The 25,448-nt window shown below is 38.4% G+C and overlaps 1 protein-coding gene across 1 annotated transcript in view; it reads right to left on the bottom strand.

Moving 5' to 3' along the window:
• MYO3B (myosin IIIB) overlaps window positions 1-25,448 on the bottom strand; it is a 191,736-nt gene that overhangs the window by 40,961 nt on the left and 125,327 nt on the right. Inside the window, exons 30-32 of the mRNA XM_072874911.1 lie at window positions 17,527-17,647; window positions 7,727-7,790; window positions 6,714-6,852 (exon numbers count right to left, since the gene is read on the bottom strand). Of these exons, the coding sequence (XP_072731012.1) occupies window positions 6,714-6,852; window positions 7,727-7,790; window positions 17,527-17,647 (324 nt within the window). The remainder of the gene's footprint in view (window positions 1-6,713; window positions 6,853-7,726; window positions 7,791-17,526; window positions 17,648-25,448) is intronic.

Below are 25,448 nucleotides of genomic sequence, written 5' to 3'. Positions count from 1 at the left end.
ACAACAAGCCTTCAAGCATATCAAACAGGAAATAGCTTGTGTGGTAGCTCATGGGCCCGTCCAGACAGGACCAGCTGTCCAAAATGTACACTGCAGCTAGGGAGCATGGTCTCACCTGGAGCCTCTGGCAGAAAACATCAGGAGAAACCCAAAGCTGACCATTAGGGTTTTGGAGCTGGGTGTATTGAGGATCAGAAGCCCACTACACCCTGACTGAAAAAAAGATACTAGCAGCATATTAGGGGGTTCAAGCTGCTTCAGAAGTTGCTGGTACAGAAGCATATGTCCTCTTGGCACCATGATTGCCCATACTACACTGGATGTTCGAAGGAAACATCCCCTCTACACAACACGCAACCAGTGCTACATGGAGTAAGTGGGTAGCATTGATCATGCAACGAGCTTGACTGGGGAAACCCAACTGCCCAGGAATCCTGGAAGAGATCATGGACTGGCCAGAAGGCAGAAATTTTGGAGCATTGCCTGAGGAGGTGGCTCATGCCCAAGAGGCACCACAATAGAATGAGTTAGCAGAAGATGAAAGGTATTATGCTTTGTTTACAGATGGATCCTGTTGTGTGGTAGGAAACCATTAGAAGTGGAAAGCTGCTGTGTGAAATCCCACATGAAAAGTCGTTGAAGCCAGTAAAGGAGAAGGTAAGTCAAGTCAGTTTGCAGAAGTGCAAGCCATCCAACTAGCCCTAGAGATTGCTGAACAAGAAAAATTGCCAGTACTCTATCTCTATACTGACTCTTGGATGGTGGCTAATGCCCTGTAGGGGTGGCTACAGCAGTGGAAGAAGACCAGTTGGCACCGCAGGGGTAAAACCATCTGGGCTGCTGCATTGTGGCAGGACATTGCTGCCTGGGTAGAAAACATGGCTCTAAAGGTACCTCATGTAGATGCTCACATGCCCAAAAGCCGCACCACTGAAGAACATCGAAACAATGAACAAGTAGACAAGGCTGTCAAAATTGAAGTAGCTCAGGCGGACCTGGACTGGGAGCATAAGGGTGAGCTATTTGTAGCTCGATGGGCCCACAAAACATCAGGACATCTAAGGAGAGATGCAACATACAGACGGACTCGTGATTGAGGGGTGGACCTCACCATGGAGGCCATCACACAGGTCACTCATGAATGTGAAACATGTGCTGCAGTCAAGCAAGCCACACAAGTAAAATCTCCCTGGAATAGAGGGTGGTGGTTGGGTTTTCAGTATGGTGAGGCGTGGCAAATTGACTATATTGGACCACTGCCACAAACACGCCAAGATAAGCACTACATACTTACCATGGTGGAAGCAACTACTGGTTGGCTAGAAACATACCCTGTAAACCATGCCACTACCTGAAACGCCATCTTAGGCCTTGAAAGGCAAATTTTGTGGTGACATGGTACCCCAGAAAGAATTGAATCAGGCAATGGGACTCATTTCCAAAATAACCTCATAAACTCCTGGGCAAAGAAACACAACATTGAGTGGGTGTATCACATCCCCCATCACCCACAAGCCTCTAGAAAGACTGAGAGATATAATGGGCTGTTAAGGACTATGTTGAGAGGTTGAGAGTGTTGGGCAATGGAGCATGGAAGCAGTGTGATACAAATTTAGCCGAAGCCACTTGGCTGGTTAACACCAGATGATCTGCCAGCCATCCTGGTCCTGCCCAAATGAAACTCCCTGCATACTGTGGGAGGAGATAAGGTCCCTGTAATGCACATAAGGAAGGGGCTGGGGAAGGCCATGTGGATTGCTCCTCCCATGGGAAAAGGCAAACCCATTCGTGGGATTGTCTTCACTCAAGGACCTGGGTATACTTGGTGGGTAATGCAGAAGGATGGGGAGACACAGTGTGTGCCTCAAGGAGATTTAACCTTGGGGGAAAAATAACCTGTGACGTGAGTTGTATGTTGTAGGAAGTAATGGAGCAGGAATGATCTGAACTGACGAAGAGTGAGTTTCACAAGGAACCAGACAAGTGCAACGATGATGCAAACTAAACTGATGTTGGCGCCCAACAATTGAACATACTGCTTCTCCTGTCCTGCACACCCAACTTGACAGATGGGGCCCAAGTCATAGCCTGTTCTTATGAACATCTGGAGGAGTGGAGGAAGCCCATGGAATGGGAGAGTCATATCTATCTATTGAAGGACAGGGGATAGTAGTTAATGAGAATGTATAAATCTGTATGTTGGATATAAAGATGATTTAATTATACAGTTTAACTTGTAAGTGTTGGTAAGAAGGTATTTCAGTAATGAGAACTAAATACAATGGGATGGTCAGAAGATATATATATATATATTAAATTATGTGGGACCTGAGCATGATGCAAATGGTATGGAATAAGGGGTGGAGATAGTATTGAGTCTGGCTGAGATGGAGTTAATTTTCCCCATAGCAGATCTCATAGTGCTGTGCTTTGTATTGGTAGCAAGAAAGGTGTTGATAACACAATACCAGTGTTTTGGCTACTGCTGAGCAGTGCTCGCACAGCATCAAGGTTGTCTCTCCAACATTCCGCCCTCACCAGTAGACTGGGGAGGTGGGCAAGATCTTGGGAGGGGACATAGGCAGGACAGCTGACCCAAACTGACGAAAGGGATATTCCATACCATATGACATCTGCTCAGCAATAAAAGCTCAGAGAAAGGAGGAGGAGGGGGGCATTTGTTATTACGATGTTTGTCTTCCGGAGCAACTGCTAAGTGTACTGAAGCCCTGCTTCCCAGGAAGTGGCCGGGCATCGCCTGCTGATGGGAAGTAGAGAATAAATCTTTTCTGTTTTCCTTTGCTTTCATGCATGGCCTTTGTTTTTGCTTTATTAAGCTGCCTTTATCCTGACCCACGAGGTTTTTTTCCATCTTATTTTCTCCTCTCCCTGTCCTGCTGAGGAGGGGAGTAATAGAGTGGCTTGGTGGGCAGCTGGCATCCAGCCAAGGTCAACCCATCACATGGGGTTAAACCCTAACAATTAATGAAGTCATCATTATTTTAAATTTCCTGTTTAGGGTGATGAACCTGTAAATATCATCTGTGTGATGACTACCACAGAGTAACTTTTTGGGAATAATGTCTCCCATGCCCACAAATGCCCCTTACTAAAACTTGTCCACAGTACCATCTAGAGGTGGGCAGCAACCTTCCTCCCCATCAAGCAATAACTTAGCACATTTCATTATCTACTTGCCCCCCCTCAGTGCGAAAAACAGTTATTGCCCTCAAACGTTTCTCCAAACCCAACACAGCTACATTCACCAAATCACATTTTTATAATTGGTTTACCATAAAGGAAGAGAAAAATGAGCAACATAAAAATAAAAATACATATTTCAAGAAAAACATTCAAAATGGGTCACTGACTAGTGGGAGTCCAGCTTGAAACACGCCAGGCCCTAATTTCCATTAGTTTTGAGAATATAAAAGATTAAGGAATTTAAAATCAAAGGTTATATTGGAAATGGCCTATTGACTTTTACAACTATAGTGCAAGTTTCACTACTTCAGCCTCAGACTGTGGCTACAGACACTGCATATTGCATAATTCCAGATCTCAGGACCCTGGCAAGTTTCTCTACCTCTCACAACGTTTCAGCGTTGCAGATAATAGTGTGAGGTGCAAGGCATAAATTGAACATCATCAGAAGACACATACTGTTCTCCCACAAGAGAATGTCCATGGCCAGAGACTCTCTGCGTATTTTCTCACTTGTTCAAAATGTCTGTGTTAGCATTAAGAATTACGTCATTCTCTGTTCAATGCAGAGATACTATTAGCTTTCCTTTTACAAACCTATTTCCTTTGCATCTCAGAAAATCTGTCATATTCACTTCTGAGGCAAAGTTACATTGGTCAATTCCCTATGAAGCACTCACTTCTCATTAATAATTTCAAACATCCTCACTGTCTATCTCGTCTAAGGGAATACCACTACTTGGCCTCTGGAGATTATATTTATATTATTTTGATTCTTTCAGTACTACTTTATTGTGACTAGAATAATGAACTTCTGGCTTAATTGTTACTATTGACTGGACTCTCCTTTCCACCCAGGTAGTGTGGCACAGTGGAGACACTGGAGGGAATCCTTGGCTTTGCTACTAGTCCTGTCCCACCACTCTGCCAGAGCCCAGGGGAATGCCTGGGCAGTGTAGAGCCAGCCCCTGTGACTCTACGCAACCATAGCGCAATGCACGCACTTAACTTGCGGTGCATGCAGTTTGGCCATACTGCTCAGCCTTTCTATGACCCAGTGTAAAGGCTTTTGAAGTGAAAAAGAGGCTTTTGTTTCTGCATTAATTACAGAGCATAGTCTTCGCAGGATCTTTGTGGAAATTTCCTGGTCTATTTTTCCTTTGCCAATCTATTACTGAGAACAGGCAGCCTGTGCTATTAGACAGCTGGATAACAAGATGTGAGTGAATAGTCTGCTTGATTAATACAAAAATATGTAAACTCATATCAACCATTTTTTCACTTTTGTGTTCTGTCCCCCCTTGACTGCACTAGAGCCTCACCTACCGAGGCCTCAAGACAAATAAGCAGCCTGTCCTTGCCTTTGTGCTTAAGCCTGGGTACAGACTCCCTCCTTCAGCAAACATCAACACTGCTTCATAACTGGGTCATAGACCAGTGCAGAAACCTGTCACATTCCCTTCCCCGTTGGCATCTATGTTCCAGGTCCACAGTACTACCACCAGGCTGACAGACTAGTTCTGCCTATAACGTAACTTAAAGAGGATTCAAAATCAATCTATAACATTGCAGAATAATGTTTCACTATGAAAATAAATCTTTGCATTGTTTGGACCACCTAGTGGACAGCTTTTTTGTGTGAATAACAGCTTATGTAGTATAGCCCTACATTATAAAACACATGTATTTTATACATGTGTTCTTATTCCAAAAAGATATTTGCTATTTCACTTGGTTTTCACAATAGGTCTAACAATATTCTCTTCTTAAAAGTATACTTCACACAATAAGACTAAATACAGATTGAGCAGCGTGTGAAAGCATCTGAATTTCTGAATGCAAGCCATGCTTTTAAAAGCACCCAAGGAAGTTGTTATTCTTCAGCAGGTTTACTTCCTTAATAGTTACTAATTGATGTGTGATTTATATGATCATCTATCTGAATATCTTCATGCTTAACTAGGAAATTCCTTACTTCACTATTTGCATGCTTATTTGTTTACACATACATGTTTCTTAAATAGTTCAGATCAATGTTGCATTTATCTCTTCTTCAAATTCTATTCTTCTATCACTTCACATTTTTTGAAGTCTCTCTAAATTACTGGGTAATGGCTCTGAATCACATGCTTGCTAAGGGTGTAATTCTGCCAGTTTTACTCTCTCTAATTGTTTTTACCTCAGACACAATGTCTTTGATTTCAAGGAGACTAGTTGCAGAGTAACATACAATATCCAGTGAGAGTAAGGATGACAGATTCGGGCCCTGACTGCTTTCCTCAAGAGGATTTGCTGCAATGAAGATATTTCTGTTTGACAGGTTTATTGTTTAACATGTAATAATTTAAGATAGTAATGCACACATCCCCTGCAGTCCTACGCTACGGATTCAAAACCCATATGGGCAGAAATGCATGAAGAGAGAATAATGGCCTTCTCAACCTGCTGTGTTTACATACTATTCTGTTTTTAGCATGGAAAGCACATTATGCCTGTGTAGAAGACTAAAAACATTGAATTTGCATTACTTCCTGTAACAGAAGGATCTCCCTATAAAATACCTATCTTCTTACCTTTACATTGTAAATTGTTTAACTGAACTCTGTAAAGTTTAAACACATAAATTGCAGGATTAGGCTCAAGTATTCAGATAAATATTTGTAGACTTACAAGATGAAAGGTGTCCCATTAAATATATAAACAGAAATGTTAATGTATGGCACAAAATTATAAACAACTAATTTTCAGTAATAACCTGGAAATTAATGTATTATCATTTATATTTTGGCTCTAGATACAGATATCACATTATCAACCTACTTCATCTTAAACTGTGGAAGATATTCTATGATCCAGTACTAAAGTCTGTATTCATGGATTTGCAAGGACACAATGACTACAATAACAGAGAAAAGTATTCTGATAGGTAATGATTTCCTGGAATATTCAAAGACAAACCAGTTAAAACTCAAAAAATGTCATAATGTTTTACTTTAAGTTTTTAAACTGTTACTGACCATGGCAAAAATAACATATCAACAAATAAAATAAAAAACCACATTGCACAGATTGTAGAACTATGGCAGACTTTCCTGTGTCGCTGACTGAATCTTTGTGCATGTGAACAAACAAATTGTCTTTCATTCTGCCAAACATGAGAGATTTCATTACTGTCTTCCACTTTTGAGGCTGGAAGGCAAAGGAAAGCTGAAGCTCTTGAAAGTCAATTTGATTTCATTAAAAGGGTATTTCGAGATTATTAACCACATTTTTAGTAGAAACTGTATTTTAAAAATCTTTATACTTCTGCCTCTGTAATTCAGGTACTTAACGGCTTTTTTATATTTCTAGGTTGAAAATGTGTAGAAGAAAGTTAGTTCCTTTATGTTTCCTGCTTTCCAAGGGATTGTTAAAAGACCCCATCAATATATAAAGCAAGTTACACGCTGACAACATGTAGCTTATAAATAGTAAACGAAAGACCTGTGTTACTTTACTATATTTCTTACCTCCTTTTTTATGGGATCTCAAGGGACTTGACAACTGATGGTCTGCAACTGACTGGGATTGGCTAATTGATTGTGAATCATTCATTTCGAACGAATGTTTTTGAATAAATGGAGAAGCAGAAATCTCATCCAAATCCTTCTGGAATAAAGAATGCTGGTTTAGGCACATAAGAAATGTATTGATTCCACTCTGCCATGATAACTCATAGTTGTGATCTCACAGAGAGCAACTTCTTATTTTCTACGACTCTGTGAAACTGAAATTTAAGTCACACAAGATTCTTGTGGCTTTCAGCAACACTGACTTAGCACCCATGTCCAAATATTTGTTTACTTTTTCCATTTAACTTATTTATCCCCTTTCCTCATGCAGTTAAATCATAGCATGCACTGTATGCTGATTTCCTCTCATAGTTAATTTGTATCTTTAGAAAAAAGCTATAGGAAGGTATTAATCTGCTTAACATTTCTAAGTACATCATCCAAGGGATTTTGTTTTTTTAATCTTACATATGCTCAGCAGAGTTACTGGCAAAAACTGTACATTTTCTCCATTTCATCCTTTCAACATCAAATGGTAAGCAGCAAAAATTGGATCAGACTTCAAAGACTATGCTGTGCTCCAAGTCACAGAGCGACTCCTCCATTTCACATATTGAATTCGAGCAGGATATCAAAGTGCTACCAAAGAACCTCAGGTCCTTACTAAAAAAGAGTCTCTAACATCTGTAGAAAGTGAAGTGCACAGACAAATCACCTCAGGGAGCAGCTAGCATTTATTCTCAGCAGCAAATTTCCAGCCTTTTGATTCTCTTATTCACTGTACCTCCCTGTCTTTCTACAGAACTAAAGTTCTTAGCAAGCAGGCTTTTGTCTCAAAGACTTCAAAACATCACTAACGGTTTCATGTTCAGATGGCTATGCCAAGCAGCCATGAACACACTGCAGAACTGTGGACTCAGGAATTTGAAGTTATAATGTGATGTTATTTTAGAATACAAACTTAGTAGTACCTTTTTTGTTTGTTTGTCAAGAAAATCAGGCACCACAGGAGAAGAGTGGTTACTGGTTTGCTGCCTAAAAGCAAAGAAAAATAAAATCTGTAGTTTAAATATTGTAATTTCTTCATTCTTATAAAAGGCTTACTGGCATACACATTTTCTGTTGATTTTCCCTTTTCCCCCTCCCCCAATTTCTAAATATGCCCATACAATCAATTCAGAGAAAACACAGACCAGTCCCATTTCCTCTTATAGGGAAGTGCATGCTATTAAACACAGTAACAGGCTATGAGCAATGAATTTGTCATTAAAAATTTGTGGATACGTGCATATGTGTAAAATGAGTTTATGAGAATTCTATGAAATTTAAGTAATGTATTAAAATTAATTTGACAAGTTTTTACATGAAACTTCTTTTTCCAGGCCTGTGAAAAGCTGTTTTCATAGAATTCAAACTTACACACTCAAAAATTGACAGATGAGGAAGAAGTGAAACACATGGCTTTGTGTTCTCCTACAGCCATTTGGGTTAAGCACAGAGCAAGGAGTAAGAGTTCTTAGATTCTTTGTCTATATCTGTTAGTATTTTACCATCACATTATGTCACCATAAAAATATTAAAGACCAACTCCTGCTGTCACTAATGCTAATTAAAGTATCACAAAAACCTTCTGTAGGCCCTGATCCTTGTTGGCAGGTCTTTGAAGTCAGTGGATCTCTTCAATAGTAAAGTCCACCCAGACAGAACTTGCTCCAGAATCTTTAGCTACACAAAACCAAAAAAAGATGCTACCAATTTCATTTGATGGATAAAAAACTGAGGTTCATAGATATTACTTGATATGCTCATGGTCCTAAAACTAGGATTAAAAGCAAGATTTTCTGATTGTCATGTCAGCCATTGCATCATTACTCTCCAACCCCCTCACAACCTTTCTGAAAATACAATTAATGGCAGTTGTATTTCTACTTATAGATGAAAACATCTGAAATCTAAGTTTCAGTAATAGATTTTGGTTTAGACATATATATCCTAGCTTTTTTCATAGATGGGAAAAAGCTTTACAAGGTACTAAGTAGCTCTTTCAGTTTTACACAGTTATTACAACTGAATACATTTCAGCCCTTTAAGTCACAGTGGGAGGGGGGGAATATAAAGAACAAAAATTGCTTTACTGATTAAAAAATACAATGTATGTTATCTCAAATTTCATTTTTTGTCAATACTTATGTTTCAGTCGGCTACACTAGTTATGAATTACTCTTGTAACAATAGAACAACATGTTGGACTTTAAAAAATATGTCTGGCCACATGTGCATTTTACCTTTTGAAATGCACCTTTAAAATGTACCCTTTAAAAACACTTCAGATTAAAATAACGATACTGAAGAACTTGCAGCATTTTAGACTGTTATGTATTGAATTTGATAGCTGTATATCACCATGCATATGCATTAGATAATACATTTATTCTGTGACATCCACAGAAGCTACTGAAGTGTTTCAAGCCTTATTTGCAATAGGGTTTAGGCTCTTAGGTTAATTAAGTTTGTCTGAATGCGTTACTCCAGCTCAAGAGCATTGACTTGAATTGTTTCAAACTAATCACAACAATGATGGCATCATGGTTGTCAATAAGCTACCTCAGGGTGTGGGAACAAAATGAAGCATTCAGGAACATGGTAAACATTCACCTTTTCCATAATTTTGTAATTTTGTGAATGAAATTTGGATTTGCTTGTCAGGTTTGGGGAATTTAAATTCCCCTTTATTCTTTGACACTAAGAAAGACAAGGAAAACATTCTGCCTAAACTGTAATTTGAATTTAAACTGGTGTTTTACTTGGAGGAAATGGAGGGATCCATTTTTAAAATGCATTCCCATTTTGTACTGGCACACTTCTTGTATAGGAAAGTATAAAATATGTCTAGGACTGTATTTGACATTGCATTTGTACATGTAACATATTATCTGTAAAGTTCTTTATTACTATTTATCTTGTATATATGTTATTTACGTAACTATTTATTTAGTGGGATTAGTTAGATAACTTGCCACATTTCCCTAAAATTACTCAGGCATTTGTTGAGATGATTCATTTCCCCACCCCCCCAATACTGCAGAAAATAAACCCATTATGAGCTAAAAATAATGAATATCCTCAAATATCACTGTGGTGGATGTAAAAGTCAAAATCTGCTGTTGGATCAGTATGTTGCAAATGGCCTACAATGCCAAAAGGGACCGAATCATCATATAAATTTACATAAGCAGACTTTGGGGTGGTTTGGATCTGGATCTAAATCTGCAGCTTGAACTAATTTCTACCTTCTATTAAAAAAAAAAAAAAAAAAATCTAAAATTTAATATGGTTTTGCCAGCATTTTAACTTTGCCAGGGCTAGAACATTGTCTAAATGTTTAAAGCATGAAGGTAAAGTTCAGCAACTTGCCTTCTGTACAGCTTAAGCTAGCAAAAATCATCTTCTGGAATTTTGAAGCCCTCAGACTGCAATACTCTGTCAGGATCCCAGTGATGCCGTGTTTTTGATAAGAACAATCCTAAGGTGGGTTGTATTTGGTGCAAGATGCCCCATCCTTCCACAGAATGTACTGTTGGTGATATATTTATATACTTCATGATTACTAGCTTTTACTCATTAGCTTTTCATTGTATTTTTCTCCCCCTGTCCTGTTGAGATGGGGGAGTGACAGAGCGGCTTGGTGGGCACCTGGCAGCCAGCCAGGGTCAACTCACCACAATGTCAAACTGGCAGGGAACACTTCTGAAAACATGGCATCAACTGTAGATGCGGAGCACCTTGAAGTCAGTCTCTGAGCTATTGTGAAAATTTGGCTAGTATGCAATATGAAAAACGCAATAGCAACAGGAGGGCACCTCAGCAGTATTTAGTTCATATGAGCCAATCAATGATGATAGCTAACATTTTCAAATGTGGCATCTGAGGCTGATTTTGAGGTGCAAGGTATTTTCAGGTATCTTTGAACAAACTGCTTGTCCTATGGTTTCCAAAAATTTTTCTTTTCCACATTTTCAGGAAAGCAGTATTTGGGTCAGAGAGATGAGATCCAGTCAGCACACTTACCTGGCAAGTATGCAAGAGGTCCAGGTTCATGTGCCTGGTTTCAGTCAGGGAATACAACAATTTGCTGCTGAACGTTCAGCTACTGAGGTATAATACGCCTCAGTCTTCACATATGGACTGTCTATAAATCACTCAATTAGTAAGAAACATTGACAAAAACAGAAACATTGATTCTTAGGGTCTGTCTACACATCTGTATAGTGTATAGCCACACTATCCTTAGCATTGAAAGCAGTCAAACCATAGCAGCATAAAACTAGTAGCGCAGACTAATTTATGCTGGAGAAAAATAGCTAGTTTTGGAGTTATGCTGGCCATTATGAGTGTAAGTCATGGAATTCGGACTTTCATCATTTAAATGCTTTTGAAACTGTTAGAATCACTCCTAGATATTCCACTAGAAAGAATACAGCTCATTTTACAGAAATATATTCCTGAACAGAACAAATTTAATCCTTCCAGAATGGGTAGATGACAAATTCCAAAGGGATGGAGATGAGGAAAAAGAAAAAAGATGACACTGAAAAATGGTGCCCACATTTCCATTTACACCTTTATAAATCATGAGTAACTATTTGAACTTATGAACTGTAAAGTAATTAGAAGCTCACATGACAGCAGAATCAGGCCCAATGGGTCCCACTGCATGCCACAGGAATTGCAGACCTCCTATTTCCATCACAAGCAAGAACCTTAATGTTTGCTATGATTACAAATAGGAAAGTTAAGCAATTAAAGGAAAGCAGAATGTCTTTATACCAGCTTTCACTGCGGAAAGAAATGACAATTCATATTCAAAAGATGACTTATACAAGAAATCACAGTGTGGTCTTGACAGAAACTTAAATTACCCAAAGAGAAAATTATGGAGCAATGTGAGAAAGGTGTAAGCACTAAATCACCAGGACTTGATGGCATTTATCTAAAGGTTCTGAAAAAAAAAGGTTTAAAATGTGGAGATGTGACTCTTTCAAGCAGCTATCCATGAAGAATAGAAGCACACTAACATAGTGATTTTTTTTTCCTTTTCCTTTGAATCAAAAGAATCCAAAGAAGGTTTTGTTATTGACTGACTGAACCTCACTTTAGTGGCTTTAGTGAGAGGCAAGCTGCAGATCAAGTCAAAGAAAGCATAGCAGAAGATAGGAGAGTTTTTATATGGAACAGTTTAATTCACATTAAGCCAGTTTCTGAGCTGATCTATGCTCATGTGACTCAAATCATGTTTATTCTCTACTCTCAGTGATACACGGGATATTATGTTTATGTGCTAAGCCATCAGTGTCCATGTAGGTGAAGCCACATTGCATGCTATTTCAATGGGCCTCCAGCTGTTGCAGACCATTCAGAAATGACAATTGTTCATTTTTCAGGCACAGCAACAACGCTGTTGCAAGTAAAGCTGACCCAAGAAGAATTCCTCTAGAACAATTTTTATACTTACTCCCTACACTGATGCAGCAATGGCTGCTGGCACCAAGATGCTATAAAAGTGGCTGACTTGCAATGCCAAACCCACTGGCACAGAGGTGTTACATTTCAAGAAGTCGCTCTGTATTTATAAATCATAAAAAGAACCTTGGCAAATCATCTAAGCCATCTCCATTTTCAGAGAAAAATCAGCTACGCCTACTCATTTTTTTTTTGTCATGAGTTTGTCTCAGCTGATTTTTAAAACCTACATGATGGAGATGTCAAAACTTCCCAATGTAATCTACACAGGGCTTAACCCAGCTTACCATCAGTGAGCTTTTCTTGATGTCTAACCAAACTCTCCTGTGCAGCAATGCAAGCCCATTATTCCTCGCCTGATTCTCAATGGAGAACAGTTTGTTCCTGTCCTCTTCACATCAGCCTTTCATGATTGGAGAAATGATACCACATGTACTTTCAGTTTTCCATCTCCCTTAGAGATCTCCCCTTATCATGGTTTATAGAGATGTGATCATTTTTGTTGCTGAGGGATTTGCTCATTTTCTTGAAGTGCGGTGTCTAATACACTACACTGAGGTCTTGACAGTGATGAGAAAATGTCATGCACACCTGAGGTAGTATGTATCCTCATTGCTACTACCTGATGTAAACTTTGGAGCAGGATACCATTACTGACTGACATTCATTTTGTGGTTCATCACAGTCCATGTACCTCTGTTTCTAATTCTAATCCTGCCCTCTTAAACCCTTGTAACCATCACTCACTTAGTACTGATACAAATTTAGTAATCAGATTCTGCTTCATCAGTCAAGCCATTAATGAGTTGAAATAGACCCATTTCTGGAACTTGACTTTCAGATGCATACTTCCTGTGGAACAGAGAAATGTTGATAATTATTCCTTGTCTGTAAGTTTCCAAACACCTGAGTTGGTATGCCTGTGTAGTTTTGTTCAGGCTTTATTATCCAATCTTGATTACCTAAGTCTCATGTGAATGTCAAAGAGTTTTACTAAAATGAATGGTGTCTGAGAACCTATGATGACCAAAGCGTGAACATGATGCCAACTAGCTAAAAAGAGAAAGATGTAAGGAGAAAAATCACAATGAATTTGAATTAAGAGTGTAAACTGCTGTTGATGTCAGATATCTTCCAACATGTGTCTTTAACACACAGAGCTCCGTAAGGAAACAAAGGAGCAAGGGATACTCACTGACACACACTCATAGTTACAGACGTAACTGACGTGTAACAAAGTCACTATGTGGAAGCAATGCTTTCTGCTGTACTACATAGTTTAAGGCCACTGATCATGTACATATAGGTAACTTATATTGTGATATTTAGCAGTCAGTGAGCTACAGTTCAGTGAGCTAGAGGAAAAAAAGAACAATACAGGAAGTACTTTCCAGGGTAAGTATCAGATCAGTATTATTTAACACAATTTTCATTTGGGAGGTAAATGGATAAGAAGATGGTGGAACCTGTATGTTACAGATGCTTTGACGAGATTCTAAAGGGATTTAAAGATATTTGAGGATGACAGCTCTGTCTGAACAAGAACATGAACAACGTAGCGTAGATTAAGGTCCTTAGTTACTGAACTGTAGATTATTCTGCTAAGAACAAGAACATTTATGAAAAATATAGTAGCTAGAGATCTGTCAGTCTAACAAGTTAAAAATCGCGGGATGTTTTAGAAAATTACTTCTCCCTTCTCCACAGAATATTCCTAATTAGCTCAAGAGATCTCTAATACTAACTTGAAATTGTAGCTATGCCATTTCAAAATGCAGCATCTTTGATTTCATGTGATGACCAATTGTAATATGGAGGCAGAGGCGAAGCTGGTGTCCGCACTGACCTTGTGAGAAGGGAAACCTAGTCCCATTCCTCCCTTCTCTGCTGCCTATTCGGCTCTCTGCAGAAGGGTAAATCTGCTATTCAGCAGGGTTGTAAAAAGGGCTCTGGAAGGTTTTCACTTTCCTCATTTGAATTTAGTCTTGACCATGTTTGGCTCTTTAAAATAACTCTGCCCTTTTAAAGTTTTGAACAAGCTACTTTGGGAAAGGGTCTGATTGTGATTCAGTTCCTTCTTGCCAGGCAGGCTTGCAGGTTCCTCTCAGTGGCTGATGATGTCAAGAAAAGGCTTGGCAAGTGTCACATACACAGACTGGGTTTTGGGGGGGAATTCAGACTTAGTGTCAGTCTCCCAGGTGTACAATTAATCCCATGACCCTTTTTTGGTAGGAGTCGTCACAGGCAACTCCACAGCTCTGTGGAACTGAATGGAAAAACATTTTTTCAATGAGACAAAGCCACTTCCCTGCTAACATTTATATTATTTTCCTTTACCTATTTCTATTCCTATCAGAGATACCTGCCAATTCTCAATATGTCTTTAGTTGCCTGTGACATCAGCTTCACGCAGGAAAGATTTTTGCATTTGAACACAGTTAATACTGGTTTTAAAGTCAAGCATATAAATGCAGGAAACATTTAACAGGCAATGTTAAATGAACTAATGTGTGCATTTAATTAGCATCCTACATAATTTATTAGCTTGAGTTTGCTTATGTCCTGCATTCACTGACAAAAGAGCATGAACTAGGTGTAGAGATTCAATTTTCTTGAAGGAATTCAATTTTTTTTAAAGTGCCCATTTCTTCTGAACACTTTGAAATTCTTTACTTAGTAAAACTGAGTGCTTTACATATATTATAATACTGTAACTTCTTTTTTAACAGATCTTTGAAAAAGCAGCACATTGTCATACATTTAAATGTCTAGTTATATTCCTGTGCATACAACAGAACTGTATATGCTTTTGCTTTCTGATCCTGAGTACCTTTAAGCTCATTTTTCATTTTCCAAAACTACCAGTTAGAAAAAAAAGAAAAAAAAAAGAAATGAAAAGAAATGAAAGGAAATGAAGAGAAAGTAATATTTTATTATTCTATACTTTAGTTCCACGATATGTGAAGCCACAGTGAGGCTGTCTTCTCTAGGGACAGATTACCAGCTACTATGTTAAACATCTGCACTATTATTCATCAGCCTTCCTGTTTCCTACAAGTTTCCTGTATGACTGAACAGCCATATGCTTAAAACACAACAGCCCAGTAACAGCTACATGTAGAAGTGAGGCTTGACTTATGGGAAGTAAGTTATTGGATTTAGTCCTAAGATTCTGACTATCACCTGTGAAATGCTGAACGTTTTCAAGTCTCTCCGAAATCACTGGAATCTGAGGCCATTGCTGAGAAATTTATAGGATTAGGCAAATAATCTCCAATATTTGTTGGGGTTAAACTTGTGAACTGCCACCAGTAATGGCAGTTTAGCAACGCCAGGCAAAAGAAGGTGTGAATTTATTTATCTGTCTCATTGTGCACAGCAATTAGGGCTGGGTGCAAGACCTGAATGGCCAATGTATCTTACATGGGCACCTCCAGGCCAGGTATCTAAAGGCATTTAGACATTGATTTCAATGTAAGTTCAGTGGCTGAATATCTCTAAAGGTCTGTATATTTGTGCTTCATAGAGCTCAAATTCACCTCAACAGTTACTGAACCATAAAATCTTCGTGAGCCTCAAGGGATGTACAATTAAGCAAGCTGTACCTAATCCAGAAAAATAAATTTCTGTGGAGATCAACAAGGAATTACAGAAACAGTCTAATGCAAAAAGGGAAGAAAACCATTCCTGGCTAACTACACATAAAACAGATGAAGGAAAAAGTTTAAAGAAGCTGTGTGCCCCTAAACAAGTCCAGGTGAAAGCTCTAGATCACTAAAAAGAAAAAAAAAAAGTCTATTTACATTGTAAATAATTATAATTTGGGATGCCAAAGAAAACTGATAATAGCTTCTTAGCTCTTGCTTTTAACCATCAGTGAAGACTGGAGAACAAATGACCATGCAACCATCAATAGTTTTAAAGAGATCACAAGATACACACCCCTTAAGTACTTAAGAGATAGAAGGAGCTGCATGCGCATGAAGGGTATAAGAAATTAGGAAACTCATTGCCCCAATGAGCAGTGAGGCAACCCAAAGACAGAGCTATGATTGCAATGGGCTCATTCTTTTCCCTGAAAATCACTACCAAAAACATTTACTTATTTTAGTTCTTGTCCAATGGGCTGAAACTTTTTCTTGCTGAAAACAGGATACTGCAAGGGAGAGATTCTGGAGCACTATTAACCTACAAGAATGCAGGTGGTTACACCTGAACAAAATCCTATAATAATGCACTAGAACATGTAGCAGACATTATTCAATCTAAATCAACCAAAGTGAGCATGGAAGTTAACATAACTCAATGTTATGAGCATACACAGAGAAAGAAATACCATTTTGGAGAAGTTAATGGTTATTTAAAAAAAATACCTTCTTAATGGAATAACAGCATCTAGTTACAGTCAAGCAAGTCATTGATTTCCTCAGAGGACTCCTAAGAGGTGTAACAGAACCTGTGTTTATATGCTATATGGGAAGCATATAAAACAACAGAAATAAGAACTGGAAGAAGCATTGAGATGTCCTCATGCCCATGCCACAGCAGGAGAGATCTCATAACTCTTAGTCACTGAAACTTGCTCATCAAAGGCATTAATCCAGCAAATGCAGCCACCTCTTCTAGAACACTGTTGGAGAGACAGACTTTGACAATAGCTAAAGACATAACAGATCCCTCTTGCCTCTCAACCCAAGGAATTGTCAGGGAGACATTTGTCTGGAGTGACTCAATTGGTAAGGAAGGTTAAAATACCCTTCCGCTACAAAGAGGAGGGCACCACTATTATGATTCACAGTATTCCTAGGCTTTCTGTGAGTGACTTGTCCATCTGCTTTTTACAGCTCTTTTCCCTATCTCATTGCTGGTCTGCATGGATTTTTACAGACACAGAAGGGTAACTTGCTACTCTTGAGAATTTAATAACATGCACTGCAGTCAATTCCAAAATGCTGAGTACTTGCAATCCTGTCCGCAGTCTAAGGTATTCTGTGTACTTCCAAGAAGTGGACAGAAACAGGACAGCAACCCAGGACAAACAGCATTGCAAATAAATCTAGCTCTGCCACTGGGAGAACATTGAGATGACTAAGCGGGTGGGGGGACTGGCTAACCTACAGGTGCTCATCCTCAGAAAATGTCAGATTCCCTAAGACCTGGCTGAATCATGATGACACGCCTGCTCCTTTCAGATCCCACTGTGTGGAAAATGACTTCTGTTAGATAATAGACAGCAAAGGATTCAACTCACCAGTGCTCTTCACAGCCAAAATCAGAAGAAGAGCAGCTGCTCATAAGCTGAGGATCTGCTACACAGCCAGTGCTGTTTTTCAATCTTGTGTAGTTTTTACGAACAATACATCCCCTGAAAGCTAAAAAACATAGTTATGAATCAGAGAAAAATTCTGTAGAGCCTGAAATGCAGACTGGCACCCGGCTCTGCAGTGCAGAGCTGAATGCCCTCAACTTTTACTGAACCAGTGGACAGAAAGAACACTTAGCACCTCACAGGAATGGCTCCAATGTTTGCAATGTTAACAACAGCTGGAAATTATACAGGGCCTTACACTCTCACATTACAGTGACCATTTGGCACAGCCCAGGCAAGGAAAACAGGCCTCGAAATGAGAACATGTCTAATTTAAATAGGAATCCAGCTTAGAATGTATTAAAATACACAGTAGAAAATCACTCCCAAAACACCTTCTTTAATCACAACTCCCATGATTTGAGCTAGTCAGTATTCTACAGAATCAGAAGTTTTACCTGCTTTTATTGTGGGGTAGGGGGGTGAGGAGCCAGGGACAGATATATTCAATTAAAACTAGAAAAATTAATAATGCCTTCTCCTATTTTTCAATTAACTCTAACCATAATAAAACATTTAAAATACCTCTCATACAAATGATCAGGAAAAAAAAGTCTACAGAGACTGGAATTTATACCATTCATTAAAAAAAGAGCAGAACAAAACAATCACTAGAAATACTAAATGAAGTAGCAAGCATGCAGCGAAATGAAATGGCAAAGAAAATGGCAATGAATAACATTTTGAAGATATTTACACCCTTTATTTCCATTGACTGTTTCTGGATTTAGGTACCTAAATAACTTAATTACTTCTGCAGTTTTATCTGACATTAATTTTCTTGAATTCTTGACACCTGTGAGCAGTTAGTAATAAAGCTCCAGCACAAACCACAGATAGTGATACATACTGCACTTAGGACAAAAGACTAAAAAGTATTGCAATGTACACTTAAACCCACAAATTTTTAAATTTTATCATAGTAGGGTTCATTTCAAGCATTATGTTAAGTAGAAATACCTGGATAAAAGGGGAGAAAGGGCTGAATAATGAAGAAAGTAAGTACAGTATCAATGCCATAGTTGAAGTGTGCAACAAGCAGTTGCTGAATATAGAAGGCTGTAGGTTGTGAGGGAAAGGAGCTGTTTATTAGTCTAGCAGGACTGCAACTTAAACCATGAGACTATATGTAAAAGAAAATTGGAGCTAAGATCAGGAAATATTATGATTTTGAGGAAAAAAATTCCCTGTCCAGGAAAAGCTTTTAAGCACACTAAACACGTGCAAAAGCAGAGTCAGTCTGGGTGCTAATTAATTACCCAAAGGAGGAGGAGAAGAGTCCTCTCATTGGGGTTCCTAGAGCCCAGGGTTAAATATTACAGTGGGATGTAGGATAGGCACAGAAATGGGATCTAGGGCAACCTCATGTAGAATCAGGGTCAAGATAACATTGTAGATTACAAAGGGAAATCAGGAGGTAGAATAAATATAGAATATAGAATAAATTGAGAACAGAGAAGTTGATCAGAAGATTAACAAGTTTTCCCTGTATCTCACGCCTCTGATTTTATGAAAACACTAGAAGTAGGCATTACCTACACAACAGAGAATAAAGACCCTGTAGAATTTGCAATCCCTCAATTATTACCAAATTATGAGATAGTGGATTGATTTCCCTTTTCTTGCATTTAACTACTCTTATAAATTTAGCTCACCATTCATGGTTTTTTTTGCGTAATGAAAAGATGGTGGAGGAAACAAAATGGAGCTACCTCAATTGCATCTGCTCTTTCCCTCAGGAAAGAGCTGTAACTAATCCATTCTCTTCTATTTTAATTCCTGTATAGTGTTAATGGTCTTCTTTTCAGCCACCTACCTCTGCAAAAATATGTGGTGTTGCACTTATTTGTGCAATATAAGAAAATGAAAGTCATCTGAACAGTTCAAGCTGTGGTATGCAATGCACCATAACAATCTAAGCATTTCAGTGCTACTGAGGCTTCCAGGGTAAGAAGCAGCAAAAATTGCCTTTTAATGAGAGGTTACTAAAATAAATAACCATTCACTTTACAGAAGGCATGACAGAAGTTGGACCTGCTGAGGTGTTGTACTGAATACAGATATCAGGTATCGTGAGGCTGAGGAACTTTCCACCCTTAATAATCAGACTGGAAAAGTCTGCCTGTCTGGCAGAGATGAGGCAAGCATTCACTTGCCCTATGTGATGAGGCTTCCAATCCTTAACTATCCCTTACTGACCAGACAAGGAGCCTACTCTGATATTGGCAGCAGAGACAGCTGGCTAGCAGCCACCTCTCTGCAGCTGAAACATGCTGAGTATCAGTCAGTCAATGGACTACTATAAAGATAAAGCAGCACTGAAACAAATGAACTAATAAGATAAACTTCAGTTTTATCCTTAGTAATTTCTCAACTTTTAGTAGTTCTTTGCATGTGTGTGTGTGTGTGTGTGTTTATAAAATCAACCCTGATACCTACCGTGATTTTATTTTTAAAATTCTTTTTCTTTTTCCCCAGAGACTCTTATTAATGTCAGCATAACCACTTTGGTCTTTCCCTCATTCAGTACATAAAACCTGCTATATCTGATTTAATAAACATAGTTTTTACCCTGTCTTTTGTTTTCATACATATTTTCAAAGTCAACTCCTCTTCAACCTAACCTTTCCGCAAACTGGTATCTAACATTCTTCTAGAATACCTTGAATCTGACAGCGCTGTATTTTTCCTACTTTCCCTTCGACTCATGGGATAACTGCAGTAGCAGGATAAACAAACTTGTCTCTCTCTCAAAAGCTTCATCGAGCATTAGTAGGACTGCATCTTTTCAACATTTATTAACTGGATCTATAACGTTTCAAAAGAAATGCATATGCAGAGAATTCTACTGGGGGAGTCTGAGAGGCTGGGAAGCTGCTCCATCACAGCAATTTGCATTACTGACTGGTGCTGGTTTTGACACTAAGCACTTGGCTCAAAGAGTGTGAAATTAGCAGACTCATGTTGCTACTGCTCCATGAACAATCACTGCATCATTGAAGAAGAATGATTACCAGCTGTCACCTCATTTTCACCTTATCCAGTCTATATTCCAAACTTTCCAGCAACAGTATCTTTAACCCTGATCTTTACATAGCCAAAGATGACAGGATCTGAAAGGCAACATGGGAACTGAACTTAATTTTAGCACTTCTATTAGTAACTCAGTGTTAAATGTTTTATGTGCCACAATTTAGGACATGAATTTTTACTTCTTGAACTGATCAATTCTCACACAAAGCGAGTTTTCTGTCAGCTTCAGCACCTATCAAACCAAGAATATATATACCTCAGGGAGTCTGAAATTTGGTGCCTTGCAGTTAAAAACCTTTATTTTAAGGTTTAAGTACCAAGGCATATACATTACACACAATGTTGCACAATTCCAGATAGGAAAAGTCCAGGCATTTTCCCTCTGATTCCCATAGGAAATATATAGTTACAGAGCAAATTGTGAAGCACAATGTAGAAAGATCAAAGCTAAACAATCACAGGTCTATATAAGAAGTATAAAGAAAGGAGATGAAGTAGTATTTTAAACAGCAGAAGGATTCATTCTCAGTCATTAAAAAATCATGTTAAGCAGACATTTTCTACATGGACACATTTTTCATCTATATCACCTAAAATAGCATATAACAGCAACTCAGAAATGAAAGCTCTTGCTTGTTTAACAGAAGATACCATAGTAGTTTGTAATCGGAAGTTGATTTGCTACAAACAGCGTATCACTTTCTTAATTTGCGTACTTAAAAGAGCGTTCAGCAGCTTAACTAACAACATCTGAGAGGATTTGGAGCCCATGAATCTGATTCTTCACTCCATGCCAAATTAATTCTAATGAACAGTAAAACGGATGGAGAGTCACATCCTTTGCTGGGTCCCCTGAATACCTCTCCTCTTTCACCTCTCACTCTGGATGGATATTGGGTGATGCCTGTTTAACAGCAGAAAAAAACAATTCTTGTCTTATGTTCTCTGGCAGAAGCATTACGAGAAAGCAAGTAATGAGTTCTCACATACAAGCAGTAACTATCAGTAAGAAGCAGTGACTATTAGGAAGACTCACCAAGACTGCCATCAGGACTGGTGTCACTGATGCACATCACCACTTGGACATGTTTTTTAATTACCATGCATTACAGTCTCTGATCTTGAGACTTGGTCAAAGAAAAAAAAAAAGTGAAGATGACTGTGAAACTCTTTGTCAATATCAGCAAGGGAAAGGAATAGGTTTTGCAATGTATTGTTGTACAATGTACGTTGTTGTCCCTTCCTTATTTTAGCAAGAGCATGAAATCCAGTAAGAAAGGTCTCCTTTTCATCTCCTCAAAACCAGGAGAGAAACCAAAAGGAAATGCAGACATACTCACATTGACAGAGCTTAACTTAGAGATGGGGATAGAATATAGGATCTCATACTTCAAAACCATAAGGCCTTCTCACTTTTCCTAACATGTTCCCTGCACATGAGCAGCAGGCTTTTAATGGTTGCTAGAGATAGATAACAGAAGTGAAGAATTACTAGATGCCCTAAGCTAGTACAGAACACAAAGAGATGGAAGAGGGAAGCTAACCAAAGCTGTGCAGCCTGTACAAACCAGTCTGGTTTACCCTGAATGTGAAATCAATACGAGTCAGTTCAGCTGTCATTAAGAGAACCACATACATCTCTTCAATGGTACTTACACTGACAATGTAGTTAAAAGCAAGAAAATTAATGATACAAAAAAGTAAAACTGGATCTGCTACTTAGTGGTTGTTATTTTCAGGAAAACTAAAAAAAAAAAAAAAAAAAAAATTAGATATATTTATAAAGTGCTTAGAAGTTTTTGGAACATTTTACTCATGTAATTCTTAGATCTATACAACAGTATTAGCCAAATACATGTACACACACATGTACATAGTGATATAAATAGATGGATAAATATAGTGTTTTCAAGAAATACTTCATTGTCTTCTGTTGAAGCCAACACTAAATCTTTGTTGTTGAAAATCCCAAAGGTAACACTTTTATTAAAAGCTTACATTTATTATAAATGTAAAATAGTAAATTACGGCTGTTCTCAGGCCCTCTTTTTTTTATTATAATGCAGTAAATTTTGCCAGAAACACATGTTAGAGATATGTAAATAGTGAGCAACACTGCATGGGCCAAAGTTACAGAAAGAAAGCAATTTACAAAGGGACGCTTCATCTGGTTTCCTTCTGAACATCCATTACTTTTTATTTAAAAAAAAAAAAAAAAAGCCCAAATCTTGAGTTCTTGATAAAGAATTTTCCAATACAATGTGACATATGGTGAGTGCGTGAGCACGTGTTGGAGGAGGAGATGGTGGCTCAATGGATTAGTCATTTGCCTTTCACCTCTGGAAGCATAGTTAAACTCAGTCCTGACCAGAGCTGCACAGTATATTCCAGATGGCTAAAGTGGGGCTAATTAAAATGAATTCAGTGATGTCACCTCGGATCTAAGTGAATCGCATGCACCACTCATTTGGCATTTTGGCAATGTCAATTCACAAATGAAATAACCAGATTAAAATCCTCCCTTAAGTCTTTCGGGACAACAGTCACGCTGCATGGAAATACATGCTATCATAACCAGAAAACGTACTTTTATAATTGTATTACCTGTTGTTTTAAATTCTAATTAATGCATTATTCTAATACAAAGAAACATTAAATGAGACTTGCATGTGAGGTAAATCAGTGCAGCAACATTTCAGTCAGATGATTCAGTGGATATACACTGATTTAAACCAGCTGTGAATCTGGCAACATAATTTAAAAAAAATTCTTCATTTTAACAAAATATTTTTCCTTGTATGTAGACATAAATCAAACAATACAAATCCCAATTACAAAGAAATACTCAGAAGTGCAAAGTACTGTTAACTCAAACACTTTACACAAAATCTTTCTTTACAATTATCTCTAAGTTAAAAATTAGCATTTTCTAACCTTCACAGTTTGGGAAAGTGTGACTGGAAGAAGTAGGAAAGACCTTGTGCAGCCTGTGTACCATTTTAGCCATGAGTCTAATAACATCTGTGTATTCTGAGAACCTGTGATGTAGATATGCTGAAGTAGGGTAGCATTTTCTTCCCCACCTAATTTAAATTCACAAATATTTTGTTTCCTAGCAAGGGTGTTTTCCCTCATCTGAAATAATGACTTTTTTTTGTGTAATATAATACACTCAGGAATTGTATCCTCATGTATAGTGTGAGGGTTGGGTTTTTTCTAAGTTTGTTTTTTCTTCCAACATTTCTTCAATGGAGAGTGAACTGCTGGGCCCACAGAGATCTCCAGACCACCAGCTCATGTATTTGAAAGGCATCTGTTTATTTTTAAAATGCAAATGCAGTCTACCTCAAAGACTGACTTGCAAGAAATGAACAATCTGAACAAGTCAAGAGGTTTCCAATCAGGAGCTGTGTTCCTCCTTTATATCAGGCTATGATCACTTGCTGTCAAAACCACTTAAACAATATCCTGGAATCTGAATGAAGTCCCCCCACAATTAAAATGAGCAGGATAATCCTGCAAGAATTATTCAGGCAAATCATTTTTCACACAGTTTAAAGTAATGATAAGGTCATTTACAAAAGAAATCAGCGCCTTTGAAATGCTGACTTGTAGACAGAGGACTGCCTGGAGGAGGGCCATAGATAACAGTGAAGACTGGCCTCCTAACACTACCCTTGCAGTCTTTGGAACCGATTCTGATGAAGAGAAGGCCCAATAAGGTTAATACCCCTACTTTGATCTCTGTCAAAGCGTACCAGCAAGAATTAATTTACATTTCAGATGAAAAAGGTTGACAGCATGAAAAGGCATCTTGTTTCTGGTATGTGAATGTGCTGTAATAGATCGGGAATTCTGAAAGGAAGTTCTGAGGAAGCTAAAGGGATAAGCCGAGCGGCTGCTTTTATTGGGAAAGAGATGAAAGGAAAACAAATTTCAATATGCGCTGTTCTGTAGAAACATGTAAGCCAAATGCTTCCTAAATTTCAAGGCCTGCTTGGGGGGGGGGGGGGGGGGGGGAGGGGCTGGGAAAGGAGAGGGAAGTACATGTATTTTAATTATATGGTTTTGCTAATATCTGGGTGACAAATGCAAACAATCTATCTCACTGCCTGAAATGGCTCATTTAAAAAAAAAAATACAAAGGTGATCATACTCTATTTACTGAAAAGCTGCTGAACTACACATTTACATTATAAGATGTGCAGGAAAGGGAGAGATTTGAAGTTGCTTTTGTCTCCATGTCACTAGGCACTTGGACAGTGTAATGTAAACAACAGAAAGACTGTCAGTGTATTTTAAAACCTGGAAAATGGCCACCATTAGCAAGCATGAGCTTTGATTTGAAACACAGAATAATTAGCATGTAGAGAAGAGAAAATATGCACAAGAAGAATTTTCAAATAAGAAGTCCTAGATATAGGTTTCCAAAGGCGGACAGAAATGTGTTGAGGATTATTATTACTATTACAGCCCTTTGAATGCAGCACCAAAGACAGGAGGAGCAGACAGCCTAATTAACACAAAGGTGCACTGTGTCACTCTTAACCCTATAGCCCGAATGCTTATTCACCCAGACTGATCACTGAAACTGTCAAGTGCCAGGTTACAAAAGAAGACAGTGTGTGTGTTGGTGGGAAGAGTGCTAACATAATTCCTCCAGCATTAGGTCCAGGGGGCTCAACAGAAGTGTCCAAATTCAAGAGTGTGCATACACTCCCACTGCCTCTCCTCTGCCATGTTCAATGCAGTGTCTAAGGGATGGCAAGAAG

The sequence above is a fragment of the Ciconia boyciana genome, chromosome 10 (genome assembly GCF_034638445.1).
Source record: "Ciconia boyciana chromosome 10, ASM3463844v1, whole genome shotgun sequence".
In the NCBI taxonomy this organism is placed as follows: Eukaryota; Metazoa; Chordata; class Aves; order Ciconiiformes; family Ciconiidae; genus Ciconia; species Ciconia boyciana.
The sequence above is the reverse complement of the archived record's forward strand: the minus strand, read 5'-3'. Positions and strand labels throughout refer to the sequence as shown.